Source organism: Euprymna scolopes, chromosome 22, assembly GCF_053919585.1.
Source record: "Euprymna scolopes isolate OS-2025 chromosome 22, ASM5391958v1, whole genome shotgun sequence".
Lineage (NCBI taxonomy): Eukaryota > Metazoa > Mollusca > Cephalopoda > Sepiida > Sepiolidae > Euprymna > Euprymna scolopes.
Window position 1 is genome coordinate 111,556,885 of NC_136503.1, and position 15,966 is coordinate 111,572,850.

General features: G+C 35.7%; 1 protein-coding gene across 1 annotated transcript in view; it reads left to right on the forward strand.

Annotated features, from left to right (window-relative positions):
* The window catches only part of LOC145243647 (divergent protein kinase domain 2A-like), a 48,765-nt gene extending 34,035 nt beyond the window's left edge, over positions 1 to 14,730 (forward strand). Inside the window, exons 3-4 of the mRNA XM_080106688.1 lie at positions 4,473 to 4,770; positions 9,607 to 14,730. Of these exons, the coding sequence (XP_079962814.1) occupies positions 4,473 to 4,770; positions 9,607 to 9,932 (624 nt within the window). The 3' untranslated portion in view covers positions 9,933 to 14,730. The remainder of the gene's footprint in view (positions 1 to 4,472; positions 4,771 to 9,606) is intronic.
* Positions 14,731 to 15,966: the final 1,236 nt, after the last annotated feature.

Below are 15,966 nucleotides of genomic sequence, written 5' to 3' on the forward strand. Positions count from 1 at the left end.
CCACATAGACTTAGGTTTGTGCACGTTTTGCATGCTCAGAGCATCAGAACAGTATTTTCCAGTGATCAGTGAGAGTCTGGTCACCCTTAAAGGATCCACCACTGGACGATTAAGAGCGTAGCCCCGCTTGGTTGCATCTATGGTCGTGTGGGCTGGAATCAACAAGCACGAACTGGGGTATATCATAAATATGATCCCGTGAACCAGGATTGTGATGAATGCAGCCCCAGAGGATCTGTAGCATTATATGATCCTGGGCAACGTCGGGTCTGCCTGCTAGTACTCCTATAAATTTGGATTTTTTGTGTATTGATATTCATGTTAAAAACTGTTTTTTCTATTTATTTAAAAAGAAAATACAACTTTTTTATATATGGGTCATGGAATTGCATTCGCTAGCAGAAGATCTAGCTAATTTGCATATTCTTTTAAACATTCATTCTAATTAATTCCCTATTAGTTTCTTCGGTTTTCTTATGGGATGATCATCTTTAGTTAACTATTACACATAATTATATTCATGCAGATATTCTACATGATTTATACTTGCGTAATATTTGCATAAAAAGGTTAACCTCTTTCCATATATATTTATATATACATATATATTTTTGTTTAAAAAAATTGCCTACCAAACTCCTCCGTCAGTTTTTGGTCTATGGACATGAAACTTCATATATAGGGTATTCGAACACATGCAAAACTTTATATTTGGGTTTTAGCCAGGGAAAAATCGGTACAAAAATGTGAAAATTAAAGAAATTAAATTTGCCAGGTGAAGGTCAAACAACGGCATTACAAATATGCATGTGTAACGTAATAGCCATACGTTCATCTTTTGAATTTTTAGCCTTGCAGCAAACATGTCTTCATAGCTCAGGCATTAATGTCAAATGAAAAAGTAAATCGTAAGCTAAACGTTTTGGTTTTGATTCTCGGTGGTGGAGCACAAATAATTATTTTTTTTAACTTTTTAAATCATCCGTTCCTTTAAATAACCAAATTTTACCCAACTTATTATATTGTATTGGGTCCAATATAATATAATAATAAATACAAAATCTGCATTAATCAAAACGTCATATTTAAGCATATTTTACGACCAGAAGATGCCGTGCGGCCTACTAGTAATATATATATATATATATATATATATATATATATATATATTATATATATATATATATAACTACTTAATTTACTCACATAAAATTAATATATGAAAGTATAGATTTATGCGTAAACTTTAAGTATTTACTTCAAAAGTGCTCAATACGTAGGTAGAGCTAGTTAGTAAGTTATAAAATGTATATGACGATTAAGCATTACAAATGTGCATGTGTAACGTAATAGCCATACGTTCATCTTTTGATTTTTAGCCTTGCAGCAAACATGTCGCTTAATCGCCATATACATTTTATAACTTACTATATATATATATGTATACGAGGTGCCTTCAATAAGTTTCCAGATTTTTTTTGTATGGGCACTTATATTTATAGTATGTACATGAAACTCTAATCTCCTTCAAAGTAATCTCCTCCGGCTGCAATGCACTTATTGTACCATTCCAACAACTTCTGAAAAGCCCCATGGAAGTTCTCTTGTGTGAGCATGTCAGTGACCCTCGTCACAGCCTCTTTCATTTCCTCAATTTTCTCATAACGACAGCCTCTAAGGTTTTCCTTGAGCTTAGGGAATAACCAAAAGTCACAGCGAGCTAGGTCTAGATTATAGGGAGGGTGAGGAACTGTTTTGATGCCCATCTTGGTCAAATAGTCTGTGACAAAGATGGAGTTGTGGACTGGCAACAGTGCTGGCCTCTTCTGATGGGATCTCTTTCTGAACTCCCTTAAAACCTCAACATAGTACTCCTTGTTGACTGTCTGTCCAGAGGAAACCCAGTGCATGTAGACCATGTCTGTGCTGTCAAAAAAAGGGATTATCATAAGTTTCAGAGCGGATTTGCTCTGTCTGGTCTTTTTGGGTCTGGGAGAGCCAACATGCTTCAACTAGGAACTCTCATAGTCTCTGAGTCATAGCAGTAGATCCAGCTTTTATTGCAGGTCACCAGAGCATCAAAAAATGTGGGATCTGAATTGATCAGCTCAACCAACTCCCTACTGTCATGACAATGTCTTTCTTTCTGATCTTCTCTGAATACTCTTGGGACAAACTTTGCACAAATCTTCCGCATCTTCAGTTCCTCGCGAATAATTGTGTGGACAGTTCCCACACTGACATCAAACTGTGCACTTATTGTCTCTATAGACACACGACGATCCTTATCCATGAAATTCTTTATTTGGCCAATCAAATCTGGTGTTCTAACTTCCTTATTCCTCTTACACCTCTCATCATCCTGCTTTCCTTGAATCTCTTATGCCACTCAAAAACTGATGCTTGATTCATGCAAGATAATCCAAAAGTAGCCTGAAGCATTCCATTGGTTTCTGTGATATTTTTTTCAAGTTTAAAACAAAATTTTATTGCATATCATTCTTCTAAAGTGTCCTCACATCCAGATTGTATTTTAGAAATCCACCAGTTGTGACTATCAGGCTTTAGTAGGGTGTATTCCAGTTCCTGCTGTAGCTGTTCATTTGAACCTGAAATCATAGAAATTGATCAGTCATATCATAAGATGTATAGCATTAACATTCTCACACAAGAGGACTTCCATGGGGCCTTCCAGAATTGTTGGAATGGTGCAAGTGCATTGCAGCTGGAGGAGATTACTTCGAAAGGGACTAGAGTTTCCTGAGTGTACTAGCAATAAAAGTACCCATATGAAAAAGTCTGGAAACTTATTGAAGGCACCTTGTACACCAATGATTTGCTTATTTTCAAAACCATAGTGGATGCTTCTTCATCAATTACACTCTTTAGTTGGCCACATCTCAAACAGTCAGCAACTGAGCCAGTTTCTTTGAAACGTTTGATCGCGCTACGGACAATGGTATGACTCAGTGGTTATTCTCAAAAAAGTTAAAAAAATAAAAAAAAAATTTTTTAAAGTCAGCTATCTCTGACCAGGCATTTATTTATCCTCCCTTGTTTTTTGTTCCTGGATTTTTGAGATGAGAACTCATAAAACACTGCGCAACAAATTTCAGATAAAAAAGTACATGCCATATAAAACCTCTGTTTTGGTGTAAGAAAAATATCCTGATACTAAATCTGACCTTTATTTCTCTAGATTAAGCATCATTTTCATGTACTATAAATCATATTTTTTTATTATTGGTTATGAATGAAAAACAGCATCATACATTTGTCCTCTTAACCCTCTTGTGCTAAGTGTCACCCTCCCTTTTTTATATTCCAGCAATAGTCTGCCAATATGTCAGCGTTTCATTTGTTTAAAGCATTTCTCCATCACTGAAATCTCCCGATGAAATCTCTTGCCATGTTCATCTCTCGCATCACTAAGATTCTCCACAAAATTTTCGAAAGTGAAAATTTAGCAAAAAACTGTACCTAATTTGACAAAAGGAAGACCAGAAATGGATTTTTCATGCCATTCTGCATATAAAAATGATCACAGATGTCCTGTACCTTTTTTTTTTTTTTTTTTAGTATTGCACAGTGTTATTAGACATAGGAACATGAAATTTGTTGCACAGTGTTATTTATATTATTTGGATTCTTCGGACTATTATTCTCGTCTTCAATATTATTTTCAAAACATTTCAGTCAATATAACCGCCAACGTTCTTTAGGTGTATCTTTCTGTCAAAATCAGGAATCAGTATGGAATTTAGAATGGAACCTTTTATTTCATCTACAAGAACTGCATACTCTTATTTCGTCAACCATGACTAGATAGGTGTCCTAAGTAATTCACAATTATATTTTGAATGTTGCCCTGCACTGAGGATTGAACCTTCAACTTTCAGAAGAGTGTAACTTACAATTGAACTTTATCGATTTTCCTTGGCCTTCCCTTGTGAACTGGACCTGCTGGCTTAACTGTTCTATATCTACTGACATAAGAACTCATTCCTTCTTTCAATGTGGCCATACCATCAGACTCTCCTGTTTTGCATGTATTTCCATATAATGTTCACATTTAATCTCCCTATGAGTTTATCAGATTTAAGCTTGTCTTTAAGACATTGCACATCTATAATATCATTCTCTTACCATTTGGGAATAGCAAGCGTTGTATGTGCCTAGCTTGTTTCGGCATTGTTTAGTCAGTCTTCAGCCTATATTTGCTATTGGACCCAAGCAATGTCGATTCAGGATAGGTGTGGTTGGGAATTACACAACCCTTGCCTCACACTTACATGCACAGTTACCCTGTCCATTGTCTCTCGTTGAGATTGAACGGAGGCATCACATTCACACTGATTGATTTGCATACCATTACTTTCCATGCAACGCATGTCTTCAACTCTCGTAGACCAGGTTTCACTTATATATATATTCACACTGTGCATTCATGCCTAATTGTCCATTACTTTCAGATGTTTCCTGCCTCAAAAGGATGGCCTTTTCCTGAATACTATGGTTCTTGCGGCTTGCTTTCTGCCGTTAGTGACGAGGGAATACCTTTGTTGAGATTTGTCAACAAACCCTGGCACTTCCGGGCTGAGCTTGTTCTCCAGATCCTCCATCTTGCTGACCGCATGTCCAACACAGATGGATGGTCACTCTATGCAACGGACATGACGATCGATAATTTGTCTGTCGACCCCAACGGAAAAGTCAAGTTTATAGATTTGGAAAACATTATTGTTGTTGATCGCTATGAGCTGACAAATCGTGAGTATGGCTTATCATACTGCTCTCTCTCCATTAATCAAAGTCTCTCTGTCACAGTTTCTATACCTTAACCTACATCTCTCTGTTTTCGTATCTGTATGTTCATCTCCCTCTTTCTGTATCTCGGATCTCAGCCTCCCTCTTTCTGTCTTTATCTTTCTGTCTCTCACCCCCCCCCCCCTTTCAGTTTCTATATTTCTCTCTTTCTGTATCTTGGAACTCAGCCTACCTCTCTCTCTTCCTCTTAGCCTCTATCTCTCTCCCTCTCTCTCTTTCTGTATTTCGGATCTCAGCCTCCCTCTCTCTGTCTTTATCTTTCTGTCTCTCAGCCCCCACCCTCTCTCTCTTTCTGTATTTCTCTCTTTCTGTATCAGCCTCCCCCCCTCTCTCTCTCTCTGTATCTCGGCCTCTTCTCTCTCTCTATCTCATCCTCTCTGTGTCCATCTGTCCTTCTGTCTTTTTATCTGGGCTGGCCTCCCTCTTTTTCTCTCTCTGTCTCGGCTTCCATCTCTCTCTGTTCCCTTTCTTTGTCTTAATCTGTATCTCATATCTCAGTCTCCCTCCTCTGTCTCTGTCTGTCTGTCTCTCTCTGTATCTGGACCTCCCGCTCTTTCTCTCTCTCTTTCTGTAAAACATCATTGTATGCCATTCCATATTAATGTGTGTGTGTGGGGGGGATGAAGGTGAGATATGTCACAAACTAAAAATTAGGCTGGAAGAACACTTGAATTGAAAATTTAGATATAGTTGAGCATGTATGGAAGCAAAATGGAAACCGTTTACTCTTGTGGGACAAAGTCAAAATCATAGACAAAAGAATGGTGGAAAATATGATGAAATAAAGAAGAAAAAAATCAAAGGGCAAAGAGTTACTTTCCTTTTAAATATAAACTGTCTAATTATTTTTTTTAGGTGATGTGTAATCACCAAACACATACATTATGCAAAAGACAAAAACATATGATTATTGGATTAACAACACCAAAAGCAAAGTTGTCTGTGTCACAGCACGGTTAAACAGTTGATCCAAAATAACTACAGATTTGGAATCAACAATTTTTCATCAGAAGTTTGGATTATTCAGACTACTGTTCTCATCTTCAGTAATATTCACACAACATTTCGGCCGATGTAACCTCCGACCTTCTTCAGGTGTATCTTCTGTCGAACTCTGGAATCTTTCTATCAAACTCGAGGAATATGCATGGAATTTCAAATGAAACCCTTTATTTAATTCATGGGGATAGAATGTTCTCATTCCATCAGCCATGACTGAGTAGAAGTCCTAAGTAATTCACGATTGTATTTTTAATGTTGTCCGCACTGAGGATTGAACCTTCAACCTTCAGAAGAATTTAAAATTTATAATACAGTGAATAGAGTAAAAGTTACAGAAAGATTCTCGAGTTCAACAGAAATATACCCGAACTTATAGAAAGATTTCTGAATTCAACAAAAAGATTCCTAAGCTCAACAAAAAAGATTTCCAAGCTCAACAGAAAAATTTCTGAGCTCAACAGAAAGATTTCTGAGCTCAACAGAAAAAATTTCTGAGCTCAACAAAAAAATTTCTGAGCTCAACAGAAAGATTTCTGGGCTCAACAAAAAAGATTTCTGAGCTCAACAGAAAAAATTTCTGAGCTCAACAGAAAAATTTCTGAGCTCAATAGAAAGATTTCCAAGCTCAAAAGAAAAAGTTTCTGAGCTCAACAGAAAAAATTTCTGAGCTCAACAGAAAAAATTTCTGAGCTCAACAGAAAAATTTCTGAGCTCAACAGAAAGATTTCTGGGCTCAACAAAAAAGATTTCTGAACTCAACAGAAAAAATTTCTGAGCTCAACAGAAAAAAGATTCTGAGCTCAACAGAAAAATTTCTGAGCTCAACAGAAAGATTTCTGGGCTCAACAAAAAAGATTCTGAGCTCAACAGAAAAAATTTCTGAGCTCAACAGAAAAATTTCTGGGCTCAATAGAAAGATTTCTAAGCTCAACAGAAAGATTCTTCCCAAGCTCAACAGAAAGATGTCCGAGCTCAACAGAAAGATTTCTGAGCTCAACAGAAAAAGTTTCTGAGCTCAACAGAAAGATTTCCAAGCTCAACAGAAAAATTTCTGGGCTCAATAGAAAGATTTCTAAGCTCAACAGAAAGATTTCTGAGCTCAACAGAAAGATTTCTGAGCTCAACAGAAAAAGTTTCTGAGCTCAACAGAAAGATTTCCAAGCTCAACAGAAAGATTTCCAAGCTCAACAGAAAGATTTCTGGGCTCAATAGAAAGATTTCTAAGCTCAATAGAAAGATTTCTGAGCTCAACAGAAAGATTTCTGAGCTCAACAGAAAAAGTTTCTGAGCTCAACAGAAAGATTTCCAAGCTCAACAGAAAAATTTCTGGGCTCAATAGAAAGATTTCTAAGCTCAACAGAAAGATTTCTGAGCTCAACAGAAAGATTTCTGAGCTCAACAGAAAAAGTTTCTGAGCTCAACAGAAAGATTTCCAAGCTCAACAGAAAGATTTCTGGGCTCAATAGAAAGATTTCTAAGCTCAACAAAAAGATTCTTCCCAAGCTCAACAGAAAGATGTCCGAGCTCAACAGAAAGATTCCCAAGTTTAATGGAAAGATTCCTGAGTTCGACAACATACGCTTGAAGAAGATCTGAGGTTACATCGATCAAAACATTGTGTAAATAACACTAAAGATAAGAGCATTAGTCCAAAGAATCCAAATAATATGAATTATCAATCCTCATCTCAAAAATTCAAAATTGTAATGTCAGAAGTTCTTAGTAAATAAGGTAACAAGACTCCAGCCATAAAAACAAAATGAATCAATCCTTGCAGGGCTGTGATGTTCAAGACAAACTTACTCGACTGTCTGTTCAAATGGAAGCCTAAAAGACATTAATCAAGATTAGATCCACAGCTTCGTTTCCTTTGTTGAACGAGCATTTACAAACGCAGAAGATTGAACTTCCTATCAGAATCAAAAGTTGCATCACTGCGCATCTCAAAATTCATTGAGTTCAAATCTTATTTTGAAAAAGCACCACTGAATATTCCACGACACAGAGACCCTTTCAATAGTGAAATTGAATCTACTGAAGATGAAGCCAGAAGGCATCCATAATGTTCATAAAATTCGCTAGAACACACTCTTGTGAATGTGGATTTTCTGACCTGCGGACCATTAAAACAAAATCCAGAAACCATCTTGATGTTAGGAACGATATTCGTCTTGATGTGTCTAAGACAGAGCCGAACATAAGGAACCTTGTCACATGAGCTGAACAGCAAGTGTGTCATTTTAAACAAAATTTTCACTTTGATTTATAATTTTAGAGTAGCAAGATAAAACAAAATTTGCATTTTTTATTTTAAAATGCAGGAGGCCACTTATAGAGTATCTCAACAATTTGTAAGGGAGCCACAAGCCATCAAAGGTTGAGAAACACTAGTCTTTATCAACATAAATGTAATAATAATATAGTAATGAAGTCTGAGAGGCACAGATCAAAGCCAGATCCGCAACCTCGTTTCCTTTCTTGGATGAGCATTTGCAAATGCAGATTATTGAACACTATTTGTATTTCTGTGCCCAAGACTCTTCAGCTCTGGACATAAGAGGCCTCGTCGCATGAGCTCAACAGCAAGTGTGTCATTTGAAGCAAAATTTCCGTTTTGATTTATAATTCTAGAGTAACAACATAAAGCAAAACCTGCATTTTTTTTATTTTGTTGACATGCAGCGGATCATAAATGTTGAGTTACTTCGTAAGGAGCCCCACGGGTCATTAAAGGTTGAGAAACCCTGTACTAAGCAATTATTTTTGGTCCCCCAACAAAAGGAGGATGGACCTGTAAATTAACTCTTGTCCATTCATCTGTTCGTCTGTCCGCACTTTTCTCAATAACTACGGCTTGGAATTTTTTGAAATTTTGCACAAACATTAAACATGATATGAGTAAAAAAATAACAGAACGGATTTTCCGGGAAAACTCCGGTTGCCTCCCTAGGGGCGCCTTTTGAGTTAAATGGCTAAAATTGACACTTTTGTGCTTATCAAAAAAAAAAAATTGATGCCTTGGATTTTTATAAAACTTTCTGAAAAGTTGTAACTAACTGATTTCTATATAATTTTGTTTGTCTATACTTCACGATAACTCTTGGATGTGACCCAGGGGCTCTTTTAGGGCTAATAAAAACACTCCAGTTTTTAAACTATTTTATCATATTTGTCCAAAGTTTTTAATGTATGTCTATTTAGCTGTTATGAATGATGCTGAACTCAAATTAAAAAATATGTTAAGGCCTTGGGGACTTTTGGAGCTAAATCGGGGGTAGGGGGGGGGTGATGGGCTTAGTCATTTTTTTTTTTTTTTTTTTTTTTTTTTTGCATGGTGCAGAACTCAAATTTACATATGTTAAGGCCTAAAATTTCACCGTTTGTTCATTTTCACCAGGATTTGACGTCCCCTGGGGAATTTTGGGGCTAAAGGGGGGGAGGGGACAAATGCTGAACTTAGTCATATTTTTATGCCTTGTTCACTGTGCACTCACGGGGGACCATGCATGCTTCACTTGTTTTTAGTATTTTAGTTATTTTGTAGCTAATATTGATAATCATAAAAATATTTTTAATATAAAAAAATAGATAAAAATATTTAACACAATTTCTTAACTTCTAATCTTGATTATAAAATTTAAGACAAGCTGAAAAATCCAGTATATACAAATAGCTCAATCGAGATAATTTATTTTTGTTACATTGGTGAGACTGTAGAGAAACAGCACTTTTCATGAAACAGGAAAATAATTGTCTTCCCCTTTTTTCTTTTCGTAGGGAGACCTGCAAAATGGTTGAGGCTTGCTGAAAGCGTTTATGACGAATGCGACTCAAATTGTTTGAGCTTCTCAACAGAGGATCTGTGCAGTCACCTCAATGCCGATCACAACTTTTATGCAGTCTGCCGCAGCTTGCTGTCATCATACGCTTACCGTGGAGCTGGGCCGCATGGATTACTGCATGGCATCCCTAAAGAAGTTGAAGCAAAATGGAAACTGAAACATTGGTTACGGGAATGCCAGAAACCATCGATAAAACGGGGAAGATTAAAAGCCAAAAGCCAACTCATAACGGCCTTGGAAGAAATACACCGGGCACCATGATGGACATTTTAGGGAATTGAGCAGCGAGATGTCTGTTCACATTATATTTAAACTTCTGCATGTTAGTACAGTAAGGGAAGCAAGAAACAGAGAGGGAATTCCTAAATCTAGCAGTCCGTGAGAATAAACTATTAGAGTAGAAGGCTTTCTGGCATCCAGGGATCACAACAGAGAAGGGGTGTGATTTTGTTGTTTGTCAGGAATATGTACGTTGAGGGGGCACAAGTTCTATGAGTTCATCAGAGCACATTCCATTAAAGTACTTGTAAAACAGATACAGACACAGCATTGCGGCAATGAGACAGGGATTAGAGCTTGGCAGATAGTGCGGGACCTATTAGATTGGAGATTCTTTTTTGAACCCTGTCTAAAAGGGGTGAGCCTAGATGTGGCAAAAATATTCCATACATGACGAATAGTGGCTTTGTAGAGATGTAGAGATGTAGGATACTCTCAGGTTTCAGCAATTTTCTAGCATGGTAGAGGGAGCCCACCTTCTTAGCAGAAGGCTTGGCAACATCCTCAATATATTTGTTCCAATTCATGTTATCTGTGAATGTTAAGCCGAGGAGTTTGAACAATGAGCTCTCAGGTAGAGTGTAATTAACCATGCCTATTAGTGGTTGAGAAGGTTTTTTTTGTAGTTTTTAAAGGAAAGAAGCTTAATCTTAGTAGCATTAAATGTTGCCATCCACTTAGGACTCAGTTCCACTACAGATTGTGTTAAAATGTTTTTGATTAATAATGAGGGAATGACCCCAATGATTTGTACGATCTTACTTATAACTACGGTTAGAACAATCAACCAATGAGAAGCCTTCGACCTTATAAAAATATTGAATTTTTTTATTCAAGTCAGTTTGCTGTCAACCTCCATCTTGAACCACTGCTGATCCATTGATTCTTCATCGATCTAATGCTGCAATCTTTGTTCTAAAGAATTACTCAACACTCGAGATCATGACTGCATTGATTCTTCGCTGATTTGATTTACTGCCGCCATCTTTGTTCAACATAATAATGTCTCAACATGGAAGTAGTTTTCAAAGGTTTCTGCCGTTGCCTTGGATATGTGTACATTCATTTTTTTCCTTGTGCCTGTTATAGAGGGTAGTGTCATCAGCAAATATACCTATCTTGGACACAATTTTATTAGTGATGTAAAGACTGAAATGCATTAAGGTGGAATTTAATTTCATAAGATTAATGGGAGTGATGAGATACCTGCAGACTTGTTTATTTGGCTGCGGTGCATGTTTTGAGGGAGGAGCGGGGGCTCTTTTTTAAAATCACAATGTAGACCAGAAATGCAACTCGATAAATTGATCCGATAAGACTTGAATTGAATCTCTCACTCCATTTATCAGCTCAGCTGTACATTTTTATCTTGAATGGCTCGGACAATCTTAACTGACTACAGTAGGGTTCTCCACTGTCCCATAGTTCTCAATGTTATCCACCTAGTCCTGAATGTTCCTCTTGAATGTAATCTTTTCCATGTCTCCACTTTGGCCTTTAGATGGGTAATCGGAGAGACCCAATCTGGTCAATCAACTGGTCACATCATGTTGTAATATTTCATGTCTTAACCTCATCCCCAACTGTACTACTCTGTCTGATTCTTCAAAAAGTTAAAACCTTATTTCTAATTTTCCTTAAGTGGGCAAAACTCGGTCACAGTCATGCTGAGGACAAAGATTACCAATTCCAAAGAGTAATGATTTCTTGGAGTAATACCCTTACACTATCTGTAAAACAGAGTCACCTGTAGTACATGAGTAACGAGCTGTGATGTCTTAGGATGGGATCCTGGTGCACGAGACATTCTTCCACTTTGGCCCTTATTCAGAAGAGAGGCCTGATCTGATCGATCAACAGGCCATGTCATGCCGGGGTATCTATAAGTTCATCCTCAACCATATTGTCCAATTTGATTCTTCTATTTTTTATTTTTTTATTTTTTTCCCAAATAAATACTAGGGAAGGTTGTGGCTGAGGGTCAAACCGTTTATTCTTTAAAAAATGAAAACCTTATTTCTCCTCTTTACTTTCTTACCAAATAGATGCCAGAAGGCAGTGAATGAGGATCAATCGTGTTGAGAATGATAAAGATTACCGATGCCAAGGAGTAATGTTTTCTAAGAGTACTGTTCCCGCTCACTGAAATTTACATCCACAAGTAATATTTTCAAAGAGCAATTTATTCTAAATCTACAGGTTTCTTTTTTTTTTTTTTTTTTTTTTGTCACAATGCCTAAAATTCCCTTTAACAAATAACGTTTTCAAAGAGCAATTTATTTTGGGAGTAGTTTCTTTTTTCAAAGATGATGGTACCCTCTCTAAAATTTCCTAGAAATAATGTTTTCAAAGAGCAATTTATTTTAGAGTAGTTTTTTTTTTTTTTTCTTCAGAAATGATGGTACCCTCTCTAAAATTTCCTTTTTAAGAGTAATGGAATGTGTTCTAGGAGTTATTTTAACTCTTGACTCATATTGACTTGATTTCTTCCAATTTTTTGGGAGTAGCAAAACTTGCATTAAGACATGAATATGCAGAAGGGTTGGGGGTCCTGGATATCTACATGAGTAGGGGGGGGGGAAAGATAATTTCAGTGAAAATGGGGGGAGGTGACAAATCAACTTTACATTCCATAATTAATCATTCTGTCTCTCAGATTTTGAATATTTATACAAATGTTTAACCTCAAATTATGCCTCCATTTTACAGACTATTTCTAAAAACTAAAACAGAATTCAATAAATCATTAAATAAAGCAAAAATTATTTTTAGAAATAAATTATTTAAAAAAACAAAAACAACAAAAACAAGAGCAAATAAAACATTCCATCCATAAACAATTTCTCATATAGGATACTAACCAATATACCTGGCAAAAACTGCACTATATGCATGTTTGAACTAAAGTCAAACACATCTGAAGAAGGGTATTTTTCCTGAAATATCATACGATACAAAACTTCCATCAGATCACATTGACGCAAGTAAGAACACATTGCAATTTTAAAAGTATATTAAAAAAACAACAAATATATATTGTATTAATAAAAAAGTGAATTTTCATAGTTTATTTCACCATTATATGTTATAATTTGCTTCAGTTTGTGTTGATCCATTACAACTCTGCATTATATTGCTGTCTATAAATTATCTTTTTATACTATACCACTACTTCTATTTATCTACAAGTGTATCATCTTTGGTTGCTCAATTCAGTTTACTAAACTATTTCAGACTAATGTACGATATTTTAATGCTCAATTCAAAGGGGTAGCGTGGAATCTGTTGAAATAAGAGTATCCTCCCAGGCATTACTTCCTCTTGTAGATGAGGATTATTGATGACTTAACATCTGTGCTGTTGTATGTCTGGATAACAATTATCACCAGGATATTTTATTACATATATGTGAGATCAAGCTTCATCATCCTCCTCCTCATCATCATCATCATCATCATCATCAGTTTAAAAACTAAAATGAAATTACTTAACGACTACTTCATCGTAAAAAATAAAAATGAATTCTTGCTATTTTTATAATTGTTTTCCCATGACAATTTTGCAAAAATCGATTTTTAAAACTTGCAAATCATTCTGAGATAAACAAAAGGAAACTCCCTGAAAAAAAAAAGGAAAGAATTTACTTAGCTGGTGCAATTCATCTACAGCAATCGATTTACAACTACCGTTCATCTAAAATATGCCTCTAAAAACCATTTGTTTACAATATGCCTCCAACTGCCCTTCATCTACAATATACCTCCAATAACCATTCATCTACAATCCAACAACCATTCATCTACAATCCAACAATCATTCATCTACTATCCAACAACCATTCATCTACAGTCCAACAACCATTCATCTACAATCCAACAACCATTCATCTGCAATCCAACAACCATTCATCTACAATCCAACAATCATTCATCTACAATCCAACAACCATTCATCTACAATACATCTCCAACACATCTCTACAAGTTTAGTATCTGTTCTTCAGATGCTGCACTTCCATTTCTTGTTCTCTTTCGGTGGAGGAGAAATCCTTCACGACTGAGACAATTTTTATTTTTGTACCTTTTCTCCACGTTAAAAAACGACCCTGGTGTCTAACTCTGTCCCGTGGGGAGGCATAGTAAATAGGTACAACCATTCATCCACAATAGGTCTCTGACTACCCTTTATCCACATTAGGTCTCCAACTACTATTCTACAATTCATCTATTTCTAACATTCCTCTACAACTACCATTTATCTTTAGAATCATAAATACATTTATAGTATGACGTATGATGTTCAAAGCTATTTTGGATGCAGGTCAGGTATTCACGCTAATAAATAATGATCATTTAATGTAAATGATCATGAATGTTGCTGGAATGGAAAATTACTGTCTTTTTTAACATTTAATTTTCATTTATTGTTTGTGATATTTTTGCAGTTTTAGAATCGTGATATCATGAAATCAGCAAAATTATAATTATATCATGAAATCAGCAAAATTGTAAGTTTATTTATTGTGAAATCAGTAAAATGTGTCTTCTGTCTGTAATAGTGAAATCAGCAAAATTGTCATCTTTTTTTCTTCTGTAATGAAAGCTACAAAGGTTTTGTTGGTTTGTTTCACTGTGATATTTTTCTTTAAAGATAAAGAAAAAAATAAGTAAAATGTTGTTTATTTTATTTATTTATTTATTTTATTTTATTTTTCAAGTAACAGTTTTTTTGTAAACTTACAAATTTTCTTTTGGCAAGTATTAAAGAATTTTTATATGACTGACAAGTTTTTATTTGTATTTTTATTGTGTAATAACTATGCAACCAATTTTGATGTAAGTACAATCTTTTTTAAATATAATGATGAGTAAACCATTTAATAGTCTAATAAATAAAACAAGTCATGGTTAAACCTAAATAAATCGATATTTGATTCTTACTAGCCAATCATTTATGTACATTTACAGTGTTTCTTATTTAGATAAAATAAATTCCAATCCTTTTCATCAATTAAAAGAAGAGTTTCAAAACTAATGCCACTATTTTCTATTCTGCATGAATGGATCAGAAAGGATTACAAATTGCATTGTTATGATGACTGAACTTATGCATTCATGACCTGAAAGTTTCATCTCTGTTGAAGATATTAACGGTGTGAGACTCTAAGAAAGCAACTCTTGCCATGGATGTGCGTCAGAAGTAGAGATACGTCATTGAATTCCTGTAGAATTGAACAACAACATTAGAGAAATTGATTACACGGTGAAAGTAATGAAGGAAGTGACTTACACAAACGGGTGTGCCTCTCTCGGATAACAGAATGAGGGAAGGAAAGAGAAAAAAAAGACCTTCATTTGTAGAAGGCTCAGTAATATACATATGGCATTAATTTGCATAAGAGGACAAACCCGACAAGCAGCTAAATCCCACCCCTTCACAGTAGAGATCCGTAGATGTAAGAGAGCCTTCTACTCCAGTAGTTTTTTCCCCAGAACTGCTAGACTTTGGAATTCCCTGCCAGGTTCCTGCTTTCCCAATTGTACTGACATGCAGAAGTTCAAGTGTAACGTGAACCAACATCTTGCTGGCTAACTCCCCACCTAGTACCCATGTAACCTGTGTCCCTAATAGTAGCCCCCTACATCAAAGTGGCAATGTGCCTTGTTTGGGGTGAAAATGTGGTAAAAAAAAAAAAAACTGTTATGAAATGGACGAGTTGGAAGCATGAGGGGAAGTTAGTCTTTTGACAGCTGAGAGAGAGAACCCTGGTGGAAATTACAGCTGAATTTAGTCGTGGGAAAACAGGAGTTCGAACCAATATTTTTCTTCATTTAATTTCCTTTCTCTTTTCATTGAACTCTGAGCAAAACTGCATGGAGAATGGTGGTGACTTTGTGGAAAAATAAATTCTGGAGCACAAAAGGTTAATGTTTTAACTCTTCAACTTTTTTGAATCAAAAAAAAAAGAAAAGAAATTTTACTTTTGGAATGCCCTTGTATGATAAAACGTGCTCTG